The sequence below is a fragment of the Hibiscus syriacus genome, unplaced genomic scaffold (genome assembly GCF_006381635.1).
Source record: "Hibiscus syriacus cultivar Baekdansim isolate YM2019G1 unplaced genomic scaffold, ASM638163v2 tig00110548_pilon, whole genome shotgun sequence".
Taxonomy (NCBI): Eukaryota; Viridiplantae; Streptophyta; class Magnoliopsida; order Malvales; family Malvaceae; genus Hibiscus; species Hibiscus syriacus.
The window spans coordinates 4,188,743-4,211,895 of record NW_024062775.1 but is presented as its reverse complement, the minus strand read 5'-3'; the positions used below and the strand labels follow the sequence as shown (position 1 = coordinate 4,211,895).

General features: G+C 35.2%; 2 protein-coding genes across 2 annotated transcripts; one reads left to right on the top strand and one right to left on the bottom strand.

Annotated features, from left to right (window-relative positions):
- The first annotated feature begins 4,713 nt into the window (after positions 1-4,713).
- On the top strand, positions 4,714-6,100 carry LOC120130723 (probable NAD(P)H dehydrogenase (quinone) FQR1-like 2). Its single transcript, XM_039147893.1, has 2 exons — positions 4,714-5,355; positions 5,644-6,100. The coding sequence occupies exons 1-2, from the start codon at positions 4,823-4,825 to the stop codon at positions 5,870-5,872; spliced, it is 762 nt and encodes a 253-aa protein (XP_039003824.1). The 5' UTR covers positions 4,714-4,822; the 3' UTR covers positions 5,873-6,100.
- Positions 6,101-9,961: 3,861 nt separating this feature from the next.
- LOC120130619 (UDP-glycosyltransferase 72E1-like) lies at positions 9,962-11,384 on the bottom strand. Its single transcript, XM_039147827.1, has one exon. It carries the CDS (start codon positions 11,381-11,383, stop codon positions 9,962-9,964), a length of 1,422 nt encoding a protein of 473 aa, XP_039003758.1. The 5' UTR covers position 11,384.
- Positions 11,385-23,153: the final 11,769 nt, after the last annotated feature.

Here is a 23,153-nt window from a genome sequence, read left to right as displayed (position 1 = left end):
GACGTACAACTTTGAAGGAATTATACCAACTTCCTCCTGGGCATCGTGTCAAAGTTTCAAGAAACGATGTCGGTCAACCTATTGGCCCAGAATCACGTCTTCTAGCAGGTTACTTAGGCATAGTTGGACGTAATGCGAATCTGTTACCGATCAATTATGAGTCATGGCGTGAAATGCCTAATAGTAATAAAAATCAAGCGTTGGATTTTGTTAAGGTAATAATGTCATTATAATAGATACTCTATAGAAATTCAATACTAATTTATACTTACGGTGCACACTTATTTGCTGTATAGGAGAAATTTGTTTTAGAGGTCTCTGACGATTATGTGAAGCAAGCGTTAGGGAAGAGATGGAGTGATCACAAGAGCTCCTTAAAGAAGAAATACTTCAAGAATGATCTCAGCCTTGAAGAGAAGTTGCAAACAATCCCACCAGGAATGCTCAGGTACCAATGGGAAGATGCAGTCATATTTTGGAGTTCTAAAAAAGGCCAGGTATGATGTATTTTTCATAAATACTTGTAACAAAATTTAAATCATCATTATAAGTGGTTGTTTGACATTGTAGGACCGAGAGCATGTTGGTGTTGCTAGCAGACAACAACAAAAGTTTACGCACACGGCTGGATCGAAGAGCTTTGCTTGTATAGCTCATGAGGAGGTATTATAGATTATTGAAATAGATTTTTTGTATTCCATGTACATACTAACTCATAGTAATGACATTATGGTACATTGTAGGAAAATACATCCGGTTCTAAAGTTGGTTGAATCCAACTCTTCGACATGACACATACGAAGAATGATGGCACTCCTATGACTACTGACGCTGCAGAAATTATGGTACGTTTATTGGGTAGATGTTTTAAATTTACCTGACTTTATTTATATTTGTACCATGACATTTTTTATTTTAATTAATTATTTAATGTATTATTAGGAAAAATTGAGGGAGAAAAGGGCGGAGTATCATGCTACTGCTTCGAGTCAAGGTATTGTTAATGATGATGACATTGAAAACCAAGCTATTAATGACGTTTTGGGTCCTGAAAGATATGGCCGGGTGCGCTGTCAAGGATCATTCGTTACTCCCATCAAATATTTTGGATCCAGTTCATCACAGTACATGTCATCACAGTCTCAATCTTCCCAATTAGAAGTTGGTCGTTTAAAAGAAAAGTTGGCTGAGATGGATCAACAAATGGCTAACTTGAAAGCGGAAAATGAAGCAAGGGAAGCAGAGAGAGCAGCAGCGGAAGCAGTGGCAGCACAGAGAGAATCAACATATCAGCAGAGATGTGAAGAATTTGAAAAACGACTCAATGATATGATGTTGATGATACAAAAAACGCAGCCTCAGAATCCACTATCGTAGCCTCATTTATGTTATGAGCATTATGTTAATGTTACTGAACCGTGTTTAACTTAACTTATATTACGTTAACGAAAACTTTTATTTATTATATTGGATTTGATGTTGCTTGTTATAGATATAGAGTTTGATGTTATTATTGTTTTGTTTGTTGGATAATGGAACAGGTTGAAAAAATAGATTTGGGGTATTAAGCATAATTTTTAGAACTGTTAAATTCTGTGTTATTTAGCGGCGTTTGTAACAAAAATGCCGTAATATACCATACATTTAGCGGTGTTTGTATCATAAAAACGCCACTATATACCAATTTTTAGCGGCGTTTATATTAAAAACGCCGTTAAATCTCAACGCCTATTGCGGCGTTTTAGCTAAAAACGTCGCTAAATCACAACACATATTGCGGCGTTTTCGCTAAAAATGTCGCTAAACATCAAAACTTACTACGACATTTGTGAAGAAAACGCCACTAAATATCAACAACTTTGGCGCCGCTATATGTTGTGACATATTGCGGCGTTAAAAAACGCCGTGAACTTTAGCGGCACTATTTTCAGTGGCGCTTTTATTGGCGTTTGTCATAACGCCGTAGGTGTTTTTAGCGACGCTTATAAACGCCGCTATAAGTAAAAAAACCGCCGCAACAAGTCACTTTTACTGTAGTGATGCTTCAGCTACAAGGCAAAGTTCAAATTACAGGGAAGACCAGGGATAGCGATGGGCATGGCCATAAACAAATAACGAACTAAAATCGAATTATTCTCAACGAGACTAAATTCCAATCAAGCATGTTACTTTACTGGATTAATAATGCAGCCACTTGATAAGGTAGGTCCATTTACACTAATTCAATATTATATAATCTATTTTCACATAAGAGTAGGTGGTTTGGGATTTTTACAGACTGATATGCAATATAAAAGACCAAAACATTAAGCAATAATATTTTAAAATTCATATAAAAATATGAAATATATATTTATATTGTAGTTATTTAGAAAAAAATGAAATTTAGTATAACATGTTAAAGAAAAACGGAAGAATTTTTTTTTGTACCCCCATTATATTTAGAAAAAAAAATTAAAATTTTAGACTTCATTTATAAATTTCTGGATTTGACACTGCGATAACGCGCATCCGACGATCCAACCATTTAAAAGCAAGTTTCGGTTTTGGGTCAAAACTCATATGAAGAAGATGATTTAAATTTTAAACTAATAGTTTTGTGTTTGTGGGGAAAAAAAAGCAAAATAAAAAAGACGGCACCATTTTATGTTGGGTAAACTACATGTTTAGTATATAACCTATTAATTTTGTTCCATTTTGGCATCCAATCTTTAGATTTTTTCAAAAACATGTCTAATATTTAGTTAAAGTTTCATTTTGATACCCTATTGTTAAAAACTTAATGGTGATGTTGATGTGTCACTATAAAATAATATCAAATCATCATTAAGAAAATTAAAAATATTCATATCAACAATTTTATTAATTTTGTAATAATGAGTATCAAATTGAAACCTAACCTAAGTGTTAGGTATAATTTTTAAAAACTAAAGTTTTGGTGCCAAACCGAAATAAAAGTAATAGTTTAGGAACTAAACATAGTGTTTCTTTTATATTAAAACTTTGACACGTGTTGCACGATGAAGCTATGTAGTCGCAGCCAATGACATAATGCTAATCCTTCTTTTCTGGATTAACTACACGGTTGATCACTTATCTTTTAGTTTTGTTAACATTTGGTCGTTGATTTCAAAATTCATAAGATATGATCACTTACGTTTTTATTTAAACAATATTTGGTTACTTTCATTTTTATTTAATTAAGATGTGGTCTCCTTGAACTAACTGTCGTAACAACAGTTAAATATATATATTTATATAATCATACATTTAGTCCATGTTATTTACATATTATCTCAATCTAGTCGCACTTTTGATAAATTAAAATAAATTTAGTCATCTAATCGAACGATATCACATGTCATGCCAATAAGGTTTTTCAAAAATACCTGACCCAATTGAGTTGACCCAGTTAAAAATATCGGGTATTTATAATAAAAAATAGCCGATTTTCAGGTCGGGTACCCGACCAGGTTTCTGGGTCGAGCATGTGTCACAAAATATTGGTTAATCGAGTACCCTCCGACCCGGTACCTGATTTATTAGATGCTTTTTATTTTTCATTTTTATTTCATATTAATTTTTTATTCATAATCCTTAAATTATTTCACTTTTAACATTCAGAATTCCTAATTTCTTAAATTTTGACACCATAACGTTCTAAATTTTTAATTTCTTAAAATTTTTCACATTAACATTCTAATTTATTTTTAAAAATATTATTTTAACTTCAAAATATTTGAAATTTAATTTTATTTATTTATTTTAAATTTTAATAAATTTTATTTCAATGATGTAATTTGAATTTTTAAACTTTATGTGTGGATTTTATAATGTGTGAATTATATATATTATAAAATCTACACATTTTAAAATACCCTCATTTAATTTTTTAACTAATTATATTTCGTAGTATATAAAGAGTATTAAAGAATATAAAAGTATAGTTTAATTTATACAAATAATATATTTGATAAATATATCGTTTTTGAAAATATTAAAATTATTATATTTGAAAATAAAATATAAATTCTTTTAATCAAATTATAAAAATAATATTTGAGTTATTAATTTTTTTTGTTCACCATAAAATGATATTTTATAAAATTATAGTTCGACACTTGATCAATATTTTTACTTACCAAAAGTTAAATTATTTTATTATCCAACCGTGTAGTTAACCCTTATATATATTATAGAATTTTAAATTTTAGAATTTTTATATAATTGTTTTAAATAATATAATTTAAAAATAAAATTAAAAAATTATAAACCGGGTACCCATGACCCGAATTATATATAATATAATTTCATATATATTAACTTAAACTATTTTTATATCAACTTATTAAATATATTTTATTATTAATTTAATTTAAAAAATATTTTATTTTCATTTTCATTTAAAAATATATAATTTATTAAAAGTATGACTAAATTGAGAGAATATGTAAATAACATGTATCAAATGTGTGAATATATCAAAATATTTAACTGCTGTTAATGGCAGTTAGCTTAAGGTGACCGTATCTTAATTAAATAAAAACGTAAGTGACCATATCTTATGAATTTTGAAATCAGTGACCAAAATTGGACAAAAATAAAAGATAAGTGATCAACCCTGTAGTTAACTTTTTTTTCTCTACACCCACCCAAAATACAAAACAAACATTTTTCATTTTCCTTTGTTTGAACATTGAACATTGAACTTTGAATTAGAGGAAAACGTAGGAATATTTCAATCTTCTTTGTTCTGATCCGAAAATCTTTAAAAACCAACAAAAAAAATCTTCTTATCATTTAATCTAACACGTAATCATCCATGGGAAAAGGCGGTGGCTGTTTCCCGAGCAAGAAAAAACACCCGACCCCCGCCGAAGACGCCGCTGGCACTGCGCCCGTTGCTGCCGATGAAGAAATCCAAGAAGCTCCCGCCATTACGGTGAATTCAGAGAAGGACCGATCAGTCACCGCCACTTTAAAAGTCTTCATTGTGTTTTACTCCATGTATGGTCACGTGGAGAAGCTCGCGAAGCGGATGAAGAAAGGAGTCAACGGTGTCGAAGGTGTCGAAGCGGTTCTTTATCGGATCCCCGAGACACTTTCAGATGACGTACTGGAGCATATGAAGGCGCCGCCTAAAGACCCCGAGATTCCCGAGTTAACAGCGGCGGAGTTAGCGACGGCGGATGGTCTTCTATTTGGGTTTCCGACAAGGTTTGGGTGTATGGCTGCTCAGATGAAGGCGTTTTTCGACTCCACTGGGCAGCTTTGGAGGGAGCAGACACTGGCTGGGAAGCCGGCTGGATTCTTTGTTAGTACCGGAACTCAAGGAGGCGGCCAAGAAACCACCGCGTAAGTTATAATTATAATTTCTCTGTTGCATAATAGAATAACAAAATTTGAGTAACAATTTGAATTCTTTTTCCTTTCCATATTGATTTTCCTGAATTTGTTGTTGGCCATGAGATATATGAATCATTAAGTACAAGACAAATTCACCATCGAGTATAAGTAACACGTCACAAATGTGCGGCAAATGAATGAAGCTTCCACATAACATGTACTCTGTATTTATATATGTATGAATTTATTTATCAACATTCGGACATTTCTTATGCTTTGTTGATCCTTCTGGTTCAGTTGGACGGCGATAACCCAGTTGGCACACCACGGAATGATATTTGTTCCCATCGGCTACACTTTCGGAGCAGGTATGTTCGAGATGGATTCGATACATGGAGGCTCACCGTACGGTGCCGGAGTCTATGCTGGTGATGGCTCAAGGGAGCCTACCGAAGCCGAGCTCGACCTGGCCGAGCATCAAGGCAAATACATGGCTGGTATGGTCAAGAGGCTTTCTCAAGCATGACGCTCTCAGCATATTTCTAGTTACCATCGAGATGAAAGATGTTATCCCTTTTTTTTTTCATTCCTTGACAATTTACGTTCAGTTAAAAGTTGATATACATGATTTGGTATCAAAACTTGTAGATGTCTACATGTGAGAATTGGGGTTCTTCGTTTGTATAATTTTCTGTGTACGTCACTCAAAGTTTCCGATTTAATAAAATTTCAGCTCATTGGTATTCTCTTTTTTCATATGATTCAATATCCTTTGTTTATCTATGAACTGTTGTTTCTTCATAAATTTTTATAAAACATGAACTCCTTTGCTATTACAGTATGAATTAATTATTAAAACTAACAGAAATCAAATTGAAAATAACAACACGACAACATGACTATGATTTACCTGCCACTCTTCAAAACCTTACATGCTTCCATACTTATTGTGAGCCCATACTGTGTGACATACGATGATTCATTCGAAGATGTAAACCATGTCTTTCGAACATGTCCAGCATTTATCATGCTATGGAAACAAACGATAAAACTAGATGACTTTGAAGAATCCCTAAACAAGGGCATGCACGTTTGGATTGTAAAAAATTTAGAACGTAATGATTCTCCTACAGAGAGCATATTGAACTGGAATATTTTCTTTGGTGTCGCCTTATGGTCAATGTGGGATAGTAGGAATAAAATTCTCTTTGCCCCTGAAATGGTTTATAGGGAGTCGATTTTAGACAAAGGGAAGAGAATTGTCATGGACATTGCTAACTCGAATGAGACTACACTTACTAAACCAGCAGGACACGAAACAACATCACCAACTGAAAACCTCCCACCGGTACAAGGTCAATACTGATAGATCAAGAAGAATCAACACAGGAGAAGATGCTTGTGGAGTAGTAACACGAAATAGTCAAGGCGAATGGATTCAGGGTTGTGCCAAGAAAATAAGGTATTGCTCTACTCTAGAAGCAGAAGTTTGGGGGATCCTAGAGGGACTTAGAATGGCCTGCAATGCAAGAATAAGACGGGTGTTAATAGAAGCTGATAATACCGAGGCAGTGAACCTACTGAAAGAAGCATCCGTCGAGAAAAGGAACTTAACCCTACTACAACACATAGATAAGGTCTTAGCAAAAGATTGGAAAGTGACTTTCAGTTGTATCCTTAGAGGTGGGAATAAAGATAGTACGGTTAACCCTACAACACTATAATAAGTCTTAGCAAAAGATTGGAAAGTGACTTTCAGTTGTATCCTTAGAGGTGGGAATAAAGATAGTACGGTTAAGCAAGCATGGTCTATCCAAAGTAATGCACAGGATTTAACCCATCCCCCATAAACAGTCAGAGGAATAATCGAACACGAGAAGATGACGTCCAGATAGATTGTTACAAGCAGTTAGCTTTCAACCTTTTCAACAACAAAAAAATGGATAAAGGATAGATTGAAGTGAATTTTGTTTTCATTAAATGAATCAGTTGAGTTTACATTAAACCCAATACAACTTCATATAACTCAACTAAATAACTAACTAATTCATATAGCTGCCTAATTAATCATAACAGCTTAATTGCTTGTTAGTTAGTTAAACTATCTAACATTAATTGTTCAGTCAATTATAAAGACAGACTTATGATTTTATATTAATGGATACAAATTAAGTTCTTAAACTATTGTTTGGTCAAAATAAGTATTAAACTATTATATGTAACCACGTTAAGTATCTACACTTTTTTTGGTCAAAATAAGTCCTTAAACTATGTCTCTTTTTTGCTTCAAACCCCTAAACTATTTTTTTTATCAAAACAAATACCTAATTTTGTGTGAAGTGTCAATATTTTATTGGCAAAAAACGTTTTTCTAAGTAAAAAATGATAGGACTTAAAATGATTAAATATATTAGTTTAAGTACTTAGTTTGACCAAAATATAGTTCAAGGGCTTAAAACAAAAGGATATCATAGCTTAAGTATTTATTTTTACTTTAAACTTTTAAAAAAATATATTAAAAATTTAAGGAATACAGAATTAGATAACCAAATAAATAGTTAAAAAAATCTAAACTATTCTTGCCAATGCCAACGCCTAACCGAAAGTGCATCCATTCCTTGCCGCAATTGGAAAGAAATGGGGATTGGATTGTAGCAAGGATGAAAACCGATACAGGCTTGGACCGGAGCTCGAAGACTCTATGCACGATGGACAGGTTTTATTTGCCCCAAAGGAACCCAGATTTGCTAAATAAAATCAAGTTTTATATAATATTATCATAAATGGCAGTGATTTATGGCATTCATCTTGTCTTCAAATGTGCATGCATGCTTTAGGTTTTTCGGTTCTTGCGAATTTGGTGTGGATTACGATTCTCTACAAGTACTGGTGACGTGATTAACTTGATTGATAAACTACCGGGAGATTTAACTATTAATGTTCTCTCCGTTGATACTTTATTTCTATTTTTTAGAAGTATCCTCACATGGCATGTTGAATGTGAGATTTAACTTGATTGTATGCATCTTATTTCCGTCTCATGGCATGTTGAACGTGAGGTTGTTTTTGGTCTTGCTTCAATGGTTTAACGTGCATACTCTCTTTACAGAGATAACTGAATGTTGGATTTTATTGGCTTTTCTTATGTTCAGGTACCATATCTAATAAAGCTGATTGACTTTAGCTTTTGGCACCCGAGGAAATTCAGTGGTTGAATACTTACCATTCGAAATGTCGGGAAATTCTTGCACTTACATGGATAAAAATGAGATGGAATGGCTAAAGAAAGCTACTGAAACTGTAAGTGCATGATATGTCTATTCAAGAAAACCCAAGGAACCCTTTTAACATCTTTCTATGCTTTCGTACTATATTAAGAATAAAATTGAGACTTATTTTGTAAATGATTTTAGTGTGCACATTTATATGTGATCTTTATGGATTAACTAATGCTTTGTTTTACCTATTTATATCGTCTTCCTTGTAAGTTCCTCTTATTTCACTTCTTCCAGTAATGTACTGCGGTAGTAATGATAATGACTCGGGTATCCACAGCTAAATGCTCGGCCACTGTTGTGGCATTCAATCTTGTGTTGGGCAACCATCTTGTTTACCTAATTTTGGTAATGGTCGCCGGGTCAAGATTTTCAGCCTTAGACTCCCATCAGTCCTTCGGTAGTGTGATTCAAGGGCCCATCAGCCAATTAGTTAGGGTGCAGCATCCGTTGCTCGTCTTTAACCAGACGTGTTCCCATTAATTTTCCTTGGCAGATACGGTTCCTCCATTCACTAAAGTTTAATTAATTCGCCAACAGATATTCAATTAGAGATTGAGGTATTCAAAGTCAAGTTATTCGATACGAGTTATTCAAGCCAACTCAAGTTATCTGGTCGGTTTTAAATTTCGATTCGAGTTTAAATTAAGTCAGAATTTTTTTTTTGGAATACAAAAGGAGTGAAAACAGTAAACTAGCTAAGCAATGGTTATGTCCAAATCATCCTGCAAAATTGATTCAACTTCAATAAGAGGAGTATTGAACCGATTCCGACCAAACTTTATTCCCCTCGCGTGGTGTGTAAGATAACCGGACATGCCAACATCTCGAGAGGATCTGGAATAAATGTGGGGTTAGGTGCGAGCCTCCATCTGCTCTTTCACCTCGCCATAGAATTTAATTTTTTTTTAAATTACTTGAAAAATTAAAAATTTAGCTGAAATCAAATTTTTTTGAAGGATGAAAGATTTATCTAACAACCAAAGATCAATTAGGCTATTTTATTTTATGGAAGCACTACCTATATTGACTAGGAGTCTAGGACTTTAGCTTCAAATATTCGTTACTCGTGCTTGCTTTTTAGAAAGAACAGATTTCTTCTTAGTTACAGATAACCATATCACGTGTTTGTTATCTAATGAGATAAATAAGAGACGAGGGCAAGCATTTTGGACAAAAATGATATACTACTTGTAACATATAGGTTGTTATGTGCCAACAGACTGAACGACACGGTAATTTTAAATATTTATACTGTTATTTTGCTTTTTAAAATAAAAAATAACTTATTGTAAGGTAATTAATTTCTGTAAATGGGTAAGAGTATGTTAACATAATATTTAGGGTAGGAGGTGGTGCATGCAATCTTTGGCTATTTGAGACAAAGAATTGAAAGAGGACCCCCCCTTGCACAAAGCCTTTTCTGCACTATTCTTCAATTCCATGACTCTGTCCCTCATTGCTTGCCCTTCCTTATCTGCCATGATAGTCCTCACCATATTTTCAATCTCCTCCCTCCCCACAATGTCCTCGGTCGTCGACACCTTTGGTCGAACAGCAATCTCAAAATCCTCAATTAGCATCGCAGCGTTCATCTTTTGCTCTGCATAAAGCGGCCATGCAATCATGGGCACCCCATTCATAATGCTCTCTAAAGTTGAATTCCATCCACAATGAGATAAAAAACCACCTACGGATGGATGGCTCAGGATCTGTGCTTGAGGTGCCCACATTGGTATCACCAAGCCAGTCTCTTTGGTTCGAGTGAAAAACCCTTGTGGCAAGTAATCCGGGGTGCCATCCACATCGTCTATCCCTATGGTGAAATAGGTCCCAACTGCATTGTTTGATGGAGGACGAACGACCCAAATGAACTTTTGCTGGCTTTGCTCTAAACCCCAAGCCAATTCGGTCATTTGTTTTGCTGATAGTGTACCCCCGCTGCCAAATGAGACATAAATGACTGATTCAATCGGTTGCTTGTCGAGCCATTGTTTCACTTGTTTATCTAAAGCTTGATTTCCATCTTGTCTGACCAGTGGACCGATAGGATAAATTGGAACCTTAACAAGTCCCCCCAAGTAGTTGTTATCTCTAAGTGCTTCAATGGTCGAGGACTCGAGATCTTCCCAGGTATTGATCAAGATCCCATGAGAGTTTGTCATTTTTGTTCCATGGAATTCTGGTTGATCATTACAATCAATGTTGCGCAAAGATTCGGGGATATCTTCGGAAGAAAGCGATTTGCAGCCGGGAATTTCCAATGGCTTTTGGCCATTAACATGGTGTTCCAAGATGAATTTATTGTCAAGCCTTGATGACTGGAATATGACGGCAAGGCACCATGCATTCGCGGTGTTGAACACGTACTTAAACATTTTAAACTCTTCGGCTATCTCAAAGGCATCGGCTCCGAACAAGTCCACAATCAAAGCCGAGGGACGATACATCATGGCGGCAATCAAAGACCGGAGGCTTGGCAACGACTCCCTCATCATGACAATCAGTTTCTCCACTAATTGTGTGTTAGGGTCGACAAGGCCCGAGATATCCACCAATGGGAGTGGGACGATGTCGAGATTCTCGAGAGTCGGTGATTTGAGAAGCAATGTTGTCGAGCCATGATCACTTGCAACAAAAAATATCGTGACATGAAAATCATGGTGAGCGGCCATTCGTTTCCCAAGCTCCACGATGGGAATGAGATGGCCCATACCAGGGCTGGCTAGCAGGGCAGCATGAGGCTTATCGTTCTTCGGCATATCAATGGCGGACAAAAAGAGAAAAGAATTGGTGTTGGACCGAGATATGTTCTGTTCTTACAGGATGGTTTAGTGTTAACAGAAGTTAAACTAATTTGTAGACAAAACAATGGCATTTATCATGTTTCCTTTCATGACAAATTACCTTAAAATTCTCAAATTGAATTAATGCTAATTAACACAATTTATGATTGGCAAATCAGCCGGATATTGGCATGTTTTTAGGTGATTTATTTGGTCAGTTATTGTTGCTTGAGGATCAAGCATTGTCCATATATTGGCAACTTTTGTAATTCCCTTTCTCTAATCTCATAAAGAGAGTTTGTTTCCTTTCAAATAAATAAATATTCTTTTAATAAATTCTTGATATTATAGTATTAATTAGTTCATGCTAAGCCTTCCATATAAACTCATGTCACGAAAAACATCCAATTAAAGCTTTCAATCCCTAAATTATTTATTGACAATTACATATTATCTCATTCACAGCCATTTTAGACATTTTTAGCAATTCAGGGGTATGAGCGAAACTAAAAAAATACGCGCTTACAAAATTAAAATATATTCTATTACTTTGAACCATTAATTTAATATTATATTAATAAATCATAAAAATGATTAAATTAGGGACTTAAATTAGAAAAGTAAAAAGTATGATTTAAAAAATTAGGGACTTAAATTATAAATATAATAAGTGAGATAAAAAAATTAGGGGCTTCGATTTTAAAGATAAAATGTGAGATTGAAAAATTTAGGGGCCTTAATTATAAAGTTAAAAAGTGAGATGAAAAAATTAGGGGCTCACTTATAAAGATAGAAAGCGATATTAAAAATAATTAAAAGCTATTAAAAGGATTTAAAAATTAAAAATTTAAAAAAATAGATTGAAAAAAATTAGGGGCTTCAATTTTAAAGATAAAATGTGAGATTGAAAAAATTAGAGGCCTAAATTATATAAGTAAAAATGTAGGATTGAAAATTTTAGGGGCCTTAATTATAAAGTTAAAAAGTGAGATGAAAAAATTAGGGTCTCACTTATAAAGATAGAAAGCGAGATTAAAAAGAATTAGAAGCTCAATTATAAAGGTAAAAAATGAGATTTAAAAAATTAGGGTCATTAATTATAAATGTAAAAAAATGAGATTTTTTAGGATTTCAATTATAAAATTAATAAATAGAATTGAAGAACATTAAATAATTCAAATATAAAAAATATAATAAAAAAGTAGAGACTATAAAAGATAGGAATCCTAAATAATCGCTGAGTATACCCTTAATAAGGGACTCTGATCTCCTTCCTTAATCACATATGTTCATAAAAGTTTAAGCCAAGGCCATTACATTTATCTCCGAAAAAGAACCGTATAAAATATATTTTTATATTTAATGAATTTATAAATCTATAAGATTTATGCATTAAAACATTCATGAAAATTGTTTAAATGATTAAAGATAATGTTTTTTATAAAAAAAATATTAGATTCAAATAATTATGTATAAAATATACATCAATAATATATATTGATTGTTAGCCAATTTATAATTTCTATTAAACAAAAATTATTTTAACTACTAAAAATCAAAATATTAGATTAATATGCTCCAAAAAAATACCAAAATAACCGTTAGAATAGATGCTGATATGCTTTTTAAATGTGAATTATTTTTTATGAAAGTAATGGATATTTTAATGAAAATAATAAATATTTTAATATATATATATATATATATATATTAATATATTTTTAAAATAAGAATGCAATATGAGGTATAATATATTCACACTGTATAATTTTTTTTTTAATTTTATATTTAAATAAAAGGGTAAACTACACTGGTGACCACTCAACTATAGTCAAAAATGTTTTAACCACCAATGTTTCAATTTGATCAAATAGACAATCCAACTATTTAAATGTTTGAATCAAGCCACTTGCTATTAACAATTAACGAAAAAAAGGTGACGTGGCAGTTAAAATATTTTTGGTATAATTACACAATTAATCCATATTACTTATATATTTTTTCAATTTAATCCTCATTTTAATAAATTAAAATAATAACACATATCATCATTTGATTAGAGGACTAAATTTATTTTAATTTAATAATCCTTCTTCCAACCTCTTGAAAGAAAATAAACACACAACAATACGCGGGTGCAAGAGGAATCAAACCCCCAACCTCTTGATGAAATAGTGGGAGCCAAACCACTAAGTCAAAGCAATCATTTGCTTTGGACACGAAATAATATATATTTTGTTTTTAGTGAGTAAATACTTTACACAAAATTAATAATATTTTTTATATCTTAAATTTTAAAAATATCTTTTATTTTTGTTTTAACTTAATAAATATATTTTATTTTTATTTTAGTGTAAAAATTTATATTTTAGTTTTATCATCACTTAAAAATATATTTTATAAAATATTTTAACTTAAAATATATTTAACTATTCCATTAATAATTTAATATAAAATTATATATTTTATTTTTTTTCTTTCCTTAAAAATATATTTTATTCTTATCTTAACTTTTAAAAAATATTTTCAAAATATATTAACTTAAAATATATTTAAGAATTCTCAAGTTAAAACATATTTTGAAGTTAAGATATTTTAATATATTTTATAAAGTTAAAGATAATAATAAAATATATATTTTAAATTAAATATAAGAATAAAATATTTAAATATATTTGAAGTTAAGATATTTAAAAAATATATTTTAAGTAAGACATTTACACACTAAAAAACAAGATATATATGTTTTCTTGTACATAGTATATCAAATGATTGCTTTGGCCCAGTGGTTTGTCTCTAACTATTTCGTCAAGGGGTTGTGGGTTTGATTCCCCTTGCACCCACATGTTGGTGTGTTGATTTATTTTTTTTCAATTGTGTCTCTTATTGGAGTAAAATAAATTTATTAAATTAAAAATAAACTAAAATAAATTTAGTATTCTAATAGAATGATGGCAGGTATTGTTATTTAGGGTATATTTATTTGAGGACCAAATTAAAAATATATATAAGTATCATGGATTAATTGTGTAATTATACCAAAATATTTTAACTGTCATGTCACTTATTCTGTTAACTATTAACGGCAGTTGACTTGATTAAAGCATTTAAATAGTTAGTGTTTTGTTTGATCAAATTTATGCATCAGTGATTAAATTGATACAATTTACCCTAAATAAAAATAAATGGTCACAATTAAGAATAAAAAGTAAGAAAATATCTACCTTAAAGAAAATAAAGAAATAATATCAACCATTTTTTCCAATTTTCTAACCATCTTAAAGGTACATTAAACTTAAATTTTTAAATAATTCTCATACAAATACAAATAAAAACCAAAATAAACATTTTATATTTATTTTTATTGTTATTGTTATTGCTATTGTTATTTTCTTTTATATTATTTACCTTTTAAATTTTATATTAATGTAACATTTTTCCTTATAATTAGTTTTATTAAAAAAATATTTGTAATTACAATGAAAGTTTATCATTATAAACGTTATAACGTAAACTAGACATATAATTATGACATTTTTCTTGAACAATTAACACAAAAAATAGTCGCTTTATCACACAATGACCATAGAAGGAAAAGCTTAAAAATCTAAACAAAAAACTTGAACAAAAGATAAATACAAACATATATGCTTGTATTGGCAAACGAATCATAAAAGGGATTAAGTTAATGAATGTAACAACCCGAATATTTACAAAATAATATTAATTGAAATTGGAGGTAAATTGTAAAAATTGGTAAATTTGGTGACTAAATTAAAAGTTTTGAAAACTTGATGTACATTTTAGAAGTTGAAGGAAATTCAGGGACCAAGCCCTGAATTCCTCCAAAGAGTGTCGGCAACATTGTTTTAAAAGCGTTTTTGATTTCAAAAAAAAAAATCAGAATCCAGTTTTGCTTATATTACCTTTCTCCCGCACCACCACTTTCAAGCCCGATTCCGACGTCGTCCGACCTCCGATTGTCAAATTGAAACCACCATCGTGTTCATCTTCGACTCGTGAGAAAATCCCAGTAAACCAATTATAGCGAAACGCTGCCAAACGCCGTGAATTTCGAGTCAAAGTCTCGACGTTTTTGTTAGCTCTATCGCCGGGAAAATCTTAAATTCACCGCCGATCGTTGCTCCGTTTACGACACCTCCTGCACCATCGTATTCCTTGTGTCGTTTAGAGTCCGCCGGTGTTAACCTTGTTCGCCGTCGAAGGCGGCGCGTGAGGAGGTGGAGCAGTCAAAGATTCGGCCGAGTTGAAATCGAGCTCTCCGCCGTTCAAAAAATTGAACCGATCGTTGTAAGTATCTCGAAATCGCTCAAAATAATTTTTAGAAATTTTTTCGGGATTTTTAGGGCCCTGGAGGAGGCCTCACGCGCCACACGCGCCGCCGCAGGGAGAGTGGACGCTGCTGGAAACCGGTTTGACCAGTTTCGACCGGTTTTGACCGGTCTGACCCGACCAACCCGACCGTTGACCCGACCCGACCGTTGACTTCCTTTGACCAAAACTTAAAATGGCTTTGACCGAGCATTAAACGACCGTTAATCTTTTCCGAGTATGCCTATTCTGATAGTTTTCGACGTCCCAAATCTGTTTCCGAAGTTCGTTTCGTCAAATTCGAACCCGGAGGCCTCCAAATCAACGGTCAAAATGGTTGACTTTGACTTTGACCAAGAATTTGAATTTTCGGAAAGTCATACTTTATGTTTTTCGACGTCTTGATTCCGATTCCGCAATCCGTTTGGCCAAATTCAGACTCGAAATACCCCAAATTGATAGTCAAACCCAAAAAATGCTTATATACTTAAGAAGTTTAGCTTTGAACAATTAAATAGGATTTGGGACTGATAAATTATTATTGTTTGAAGGTACAAGAGACTCTTCGGATCGTTCGACAGCTCGACCTAGCTCTTCTAGATCAGTTAAACCACTTGTGCCAGTATTCACCCGTTCGAAAACTGTAGCAGAGCGTGGTGAAACCAGCAATCAGTGGATTTGCTATTTGAACCTATTGTCGAGGTGTGTTCCCTACTCATTACTGAATTGTTTCATTGGTTTTAATATGTGGTACACCGAATTCATTGGTTATTGTTTTATGGATGCACCAATTTAATGTGACAATTTATAGAATATGGCTGCTATCTAATTTTTGTTTTGAAATGGTATATGATTACCATGTTTTTGGATTTATGGAATTTATGTCACGGTGCAATTGAATTTTGGAATTGAATTACGATGGAATAGCTCTGATCAAGCTAAATGGGCCTAATGTGACTCTTGAGGGCCCCAAGATGTTTCATTAGGTCGGCTTTCCTTTGCTGTGTGCTTAGGGTAAGCTATATGGACTTATTGACTTGGGCTTAAGGATACAAGCTTCATAGCCTATCCTTAAGTCGGCTTTCTTTTTGCTATGTGCATAAAGTAAGCTATATGGAAAATAATTTTTGGGAACTACTGATGGTGTACCAGAAAAGGGTTTAAACTATGATTTTCAAAAGTTAAACTCTTTTACGAATTTGTGAGATTTACTGGACTATGATTTGTACCTATTGTGATTTTATGGAAATGTTGGGACACACTGAGCCTAGCTCACCTTTCGAAAATGTTTTCCCCCTTTCAGATACTGTTGGTTAGATACCTCGGTTCGAGCACTTGGAGGATCAACATATCTCTTGAAGTAAATCAGATTGTAATGTTTTTATTTGGCAAGTTGACTTTATTTTGGTGACATGGACCTTATTTTAAAATATTGGGATTTTATAATGATGACTCTTTTGCTATTACTGTTCGGTTTATTGTGATTTTGAATTTGAAGACATGTTTTAAATTAATTTATTACTTATTGGTATTATATTTACGAGTTGGATTTTGATAGTATAATTTGTTTATAATTTCATGTTATTTATAATGTGATTTTATATTGATGGAATAACGGTTTCGGAAAATGTCTTTAATAATCATAATGTGATCCACTAGACTTAGTCGAAATGCATAGGCCGGGTCAAGGGGGTTACATTTATTGGTATCAGAGCTTTTGGTTTTTAACCCTCGGACTGTGTATGAGTCCACATTGAAAATACGGTTTTGAAATATTTTACAAAACGAGTTACTAAGGCCATGTCACAAAGTTATTAAGATTTTAACTATGTTCGAGACTCCAAGTGCTTATCTAACCTTAAGTTTATCTTTTGTAGTAATCTCGAGATCCACCAAAATGAGTGCTAGATGTGGTCGTCGAACTAGCCGTAGACGAGGTCGAGTGGCTAGATTTGCAGATCCGATTGATGAGATACGAGTAGATCCCCCACCTCCGATAGGTGATTCTGCTCCTACGACCCCAACGAATATGCCACATACCGATGGTATTGGCATGACTACACCGATCATAGGAGCGACCGATATTGAGTCAGAGTCTACTGGAGTTGTATTGGATGAGAATTTTAGTAGACAGTTTCTGCAGTTAATATAGGGAGCAGTTAGAGCTACTGGTGTTGTATCTGAGGTTCCTATTTCACAGACGTTGATTACCAATGAAGTTAGAACTTTTGGGGGGCAGATTGGTGGAGCTCCTACTGAACTTGAGGATTGGCTCCAGGATACAGAGAGACGCATGGATCAGTTGGGTTTGGACTCAACTAAGAGATATCTGGGTGCTGTAGCAATGTTAGATGGTAATGCCTACACTTGGTGGGAGTCAGTGACCAGTAGTGTTCCTACTGATCGTTTGATCTGGAATTTCTTTAAGGATCGCTTTCGGAGTCGTTTTCTGGGAGAGCGCTACTTAGCTCAGAGACGACAACAGTTTCAAGAATTGGTTCAGGGAGACATGACTGTTTCTGAGTATGAGATCGAGTTCTTGAAGTTGCTGAAGTATGGATTCAATATGGTACCTACTGAGAGAGATCGATGTCGTAAATTTGCCCTTGGACTCAGATACGAGCTGCGTAGGCAAGTTGTAACCCATCAGGATGAAATATTTGATGTGCTGGTGGGCAGAGCCAAAGATGCTGAAGAGGTAGAGGTTTTAGCTTCTAGTATAGAGCGTGTCAGGCCTGCAGTATCCTCACCTTTAGCTGTCAGTCGAGGCGGTTCCTCGTCGTATTATAATGGGCCTCTTTGTGAGTATTGTGGTAAACAGCACTCAGGAGAGTGTCGTAAGAAGATGGGTCTTTGCTATCAGTGTGGATCTAGTGGTCATTATCGGAGGGATTGTCCTCAGCTAGCTTCGTTTGAGCAGACCGCTACCCAAACTCCTGTGCGTTCGCAGACTACAGTACAGACCCCAATTAGAGATCATAGTCAAGGAAAGACTCAAGGATCAGTGTCCAGGACAGACAGTAGAGCCCGACCTCAGCAAAGTAGAGGGCCAACAGTTTCTGAGGCTAGACAACCAGCCTTGGTTTATGCCATTAGACATCGTGATGACAGAGATGAGCCTGAGGTTATTACAGGTACATTTACTATTTATTCCATTCCATACTTTGCACTATTGGACAATGGCTCCACCCACTCCTATGTATCGAGATCAGTATCTCGAAACCTTCAGATTCCGATCGAGAACACTGAAAATACTGTTACAGTTACAAGTCCAGTAGGACAAGCAGTATTAGTGAATAAAGTATTCCAGTATTGTCCTCTCGAGGTTAAGGGAGAAATTTTTCTCGCTGATCTTATGGAGCTTCCTTTAGAGGAGTTCGATCTAATTCTTGGAATGGATTGGTTGAATAAACACAAGGTAAAGCTGGATTGTGAATACAAGCGGGCTACTCTGAAGACTTCAGATGGTCGGACTGTTGTGTTAATTGGTGAACGTCGTGGTTATCTCTCCAATATAGTTTCAGCGATTGAAATTGATCGTATGATCCGGAAGGGATATGAGACCTTCATTGCTTGTATTTTGAACACCAAAGGTGCATTGTCCACGATCGAGGAGATTCGTACAGTTAGCGAGTTTCTTGATGTTTTTCCGGAGGAGTTGCCTGGGTTACCTCCTGATAGAGAGGTAGAGTTCGAGATTGGGACTTATCCGGGATCTTCACCTATTTCTATGGCACCTTATCGTATGGCTCCAAAGGAACTTAAGGAGTTGAAAGTCCAATTGCAAGAATTATTCGATCGAGGATTTATCCGACATAGTACTTCACCATGGGGAGCTCCAGTTCTGTTCGTGAAAAAGAAGGATGGGTCGCTAAGATTATGTATTGACTATCGGAAATTGAACAAGATGACAGTCAAGAATAAATACCCACTACCCAGGATTGATGACTTATTTGATCAATTGCGAGGAGCTACAGTATTCTCTAAGATTAATCTTCGTTCGGGGTATTATCAATTGAAAGTTAAAGGATTTGATGTTGCAAAAACGGCCATTCGCACTAGATATGCTCAATATGAATTTTTAGTGATGCCTTTTGGTTTGACGAACGCTCCTGCAGCTTTCATGGATTTGATGAATCGGGTGTTCCGACCATATTTGGATCAATTTGTGGTGGTCTTTATTGACGATATTCTAATTTATTCTCGTACTGAGGCAGAGCATGACGAGCATTTGAAGATCGTTCTGCGGACTTTGAGAGAGCATCGTCTATATGCCAAACTAAGCAAGTGTGAGTTTTGGCTTCAAGAAGTGTCATTTCTGGGGCATATTATTTCTGCGCGAGGTGTTCAGGTCGATCCCAGCAAGATAGAGGCTATTATGAATTGGAAACGACCTAAGAACGTATCTGAGATCCGCAGTTTCTTGGGCTTGGCTGGTTATTATCGACGTTTTGTTGAGGGCTTCTCGATCATTGCTTCCCCTTTGAAAAAGTTGTTAAGGAAGAATGTGTCGTTTGACTGGGGCGAGGCACAACAGGAGAGCTTTGAGAAATTAAAGGCGGTTTTGACTCAAGCACCGGTGTTGATTCAACCAGAGTCCGGGAAGGATTTTACAGTGTATAGTGATGCTTCACATTCAGGACTTGGCTGTGTTTTAATGCAGGAAAGTAAGGTGGTAGCTTATGCATCCCGTCATCTACGGCCGCATGAGTGTAACTATCCTACTCACGATTTAGAGTTGGCAGTAGTAATTTTTGCCTTGAAGATTTAGAGACACTATCTTTATAGAGAGAAGTGTTACATTTTCACGGATCATAAGAGCTTAAAGTATCTTCTGACCCATAAGGAGCTTAATTTGAGACAGCGTCGCTGGTTAGAGCTTCTAAAGGATTATGATTGCGTGATTGATTATCACCCTGGTAAAGCTAACATTGTAGCGGATGCTTTGAGTCGAAAGACGGTATCGGAGTTGAGGTCTTTAATGGCCAAGATGAATTTATATGACGATGGCACTTTGTTAGCAGAATTGCAAGTTAAGCCGACCTTGGTTGATGAGATCAAGGCTAAGCAGCCCCTTGATAGCTCCTTGCTTTCCATCTTTGAGCAAGTAGAGCAGGGGACAAACTCAGATTACGCAATTGATCAGGATGAAGTTTTATGCTTTAAAGGTAGATATTGTGTGCCTAATGATGCTGAGTTGAGGCAGACTATCCTTACTGAGGCTCATAGTAGTCCATATGCTATGCACCTTGAGGTAATAAGATGTACCGGAATTTGAGAGAGAGGTATCATTGGATTGGGATGAAGAAAGACATATCTGATTTTGTGGCTAGGTGTTTGACTTGTCAACAAGTTAAGGCAGAACATCAACATCCATAAGGTTTGTTACAGCCTATCAAGATTCCTGAATGGAAATGGGAGCGTATTACTATGGATTTTGTTACTGGCTTGCCTATGACTCATTCGAAAAAAGATTCAGTTTGGGTGATTGTTGACAGACTTACAAAGGCATCTCACTTCATTCATGTGCGAGTAAATTATACTTTGGACAAGCTGGCAAGATTTTATATTTCAGAGATTGTCCGATTACATGGTATTCCATTATCTATTATTTCTGATCGAGATCCAAGATTTACTTCGAGATTTTGGAAGGCGCTACATACGGCTTTGGGAACAAGATTGGATTATAGCACATCCTTTCATCCACAAACTGATGGTCAATCTGAGAGAGTGATACAGATTCTGGAGGATATGTTGTGGGGTTGCATAATTGATTTTCATGGTAGCTTGGAAAACTTTTTGCCTTTGGCTGAATTTGCTTACAATAACAGTTATCAGACCAGTATTCGTATGGCACCTTACGAAGCACTCTATAGGCGTAAATGTTGCACTCCGATCTGTTGGACTGAGTTGCGTGATAGGAAGACGTTGGGACCTGAGTTAGTGCGAGAGACGGAGGACACAGTCAGATTGATCCGTGACCGTCTGAAAGAGGCGTTTGATAGGCAGAAGTCTTATGCAGATCAGAGAAGGAAAGATATATAATTTGAGGTTGGAGATCAAGTCTTTTTAAAGGTATCACCATGGAAGAAGGTACTGAGATTTGGACGTAAGGGTAAACTGAGTCCACGATTTATTGGGCCGTATCCTATTCTGAAGAAAGTTGGACCTGTTGCTTATCAGCTTGAGTTGCCTTCCCACCTCAGTCATATTCATGATGTCTTTCATGTTTCTATGTTAAGGCAATACCGTCCAGATCCATGTCACATCATTCAGGTTGAGGATGTAGAGCTGAGACCTAATTTGTCATATGAGGAGGAACCCATCCAGATCTTAGAAAGAGATGAGCGAGTTCTTCGGAATAGGCGTATTCCAATGGTCAAAGTTCAATGGAGTAACCGAGGCCCCTCAGAAGCTACTTGGGAGACATTGGAGTCAATGGAGGCTCAGTTTCCTCAACTGTTCTCATAAGGTAAATTTCGAGGACGAAATTTCTTGTAGAGGGGGAGAATTGTAACAACCCGAATATTTACAAAATAATATTAATTGAAATTGGAGGTAAATTGTAAAAATTGGTAAATTTGGTGACTAAATTAAAAGTTTTGAAAACTTGATGTCCATTTTAGAAGTTGAAGGAAATTCAGGGACCAAGCCCTGAATTCCTCCAAAGAGTGTCGGCAACATTGTTTTAAAAGCGTTTCTGATTTCAAAAAAAAAAATCAGAATCCAGTTTTGCTTATATTACATTTCTCCCGCACCACCACTTTCAAGCCCGATTCCGACGTCGTCTGACCTCCGATTGTCAAATTGAAACCACCATCGTGTTCATCTTCGACTCGTGAGCAAATCCTAGTAAACCAATTATAGCGAAACGCTGCCAAACGCCGTGAATTTCGAGTCAAAGTCTCGACGTTTTTGTTAGCTCTATCGCCGGGAAAATCTTAAATTCACCGCCAATCGTTGCTCCGTTTACGACACCTCCTGCACCATCGTGTTCCTTGTGTCGTTTCGAGTCCGCCGGTGTCAACCTTGTTTGCCGTCGACGGCGGCGCGTGAGGAGGTGGAGCAGTCAAAGATTCGGCCGAGTTGAAATCGAGCTCTCCGCCGTTCAAAAATTTGAACCGATCGTTGTAAGTATCTCGAAATCGCTCAAAATAATTTTTAGAAATTTTTCCGGGATTTTTTGGGCCCCGGAGGAGGCCTCACGCGCCACACGCGCCGCCGTAGGGAGAGTGGACGCTGCTGGAAACTGGTTTGATCGGTTCGAACCGTTCTGACCGGTCTGAACCGTTCTGACCGGTCTGACCCGACCAACCCGACCCGACCGACCCGACCCGACTGTTGACCCGACCCGACCGTTGACCGTTGACTTCCTTTGACCAAAACTTAAAATGGCTTTGACCGAGCATTAAAC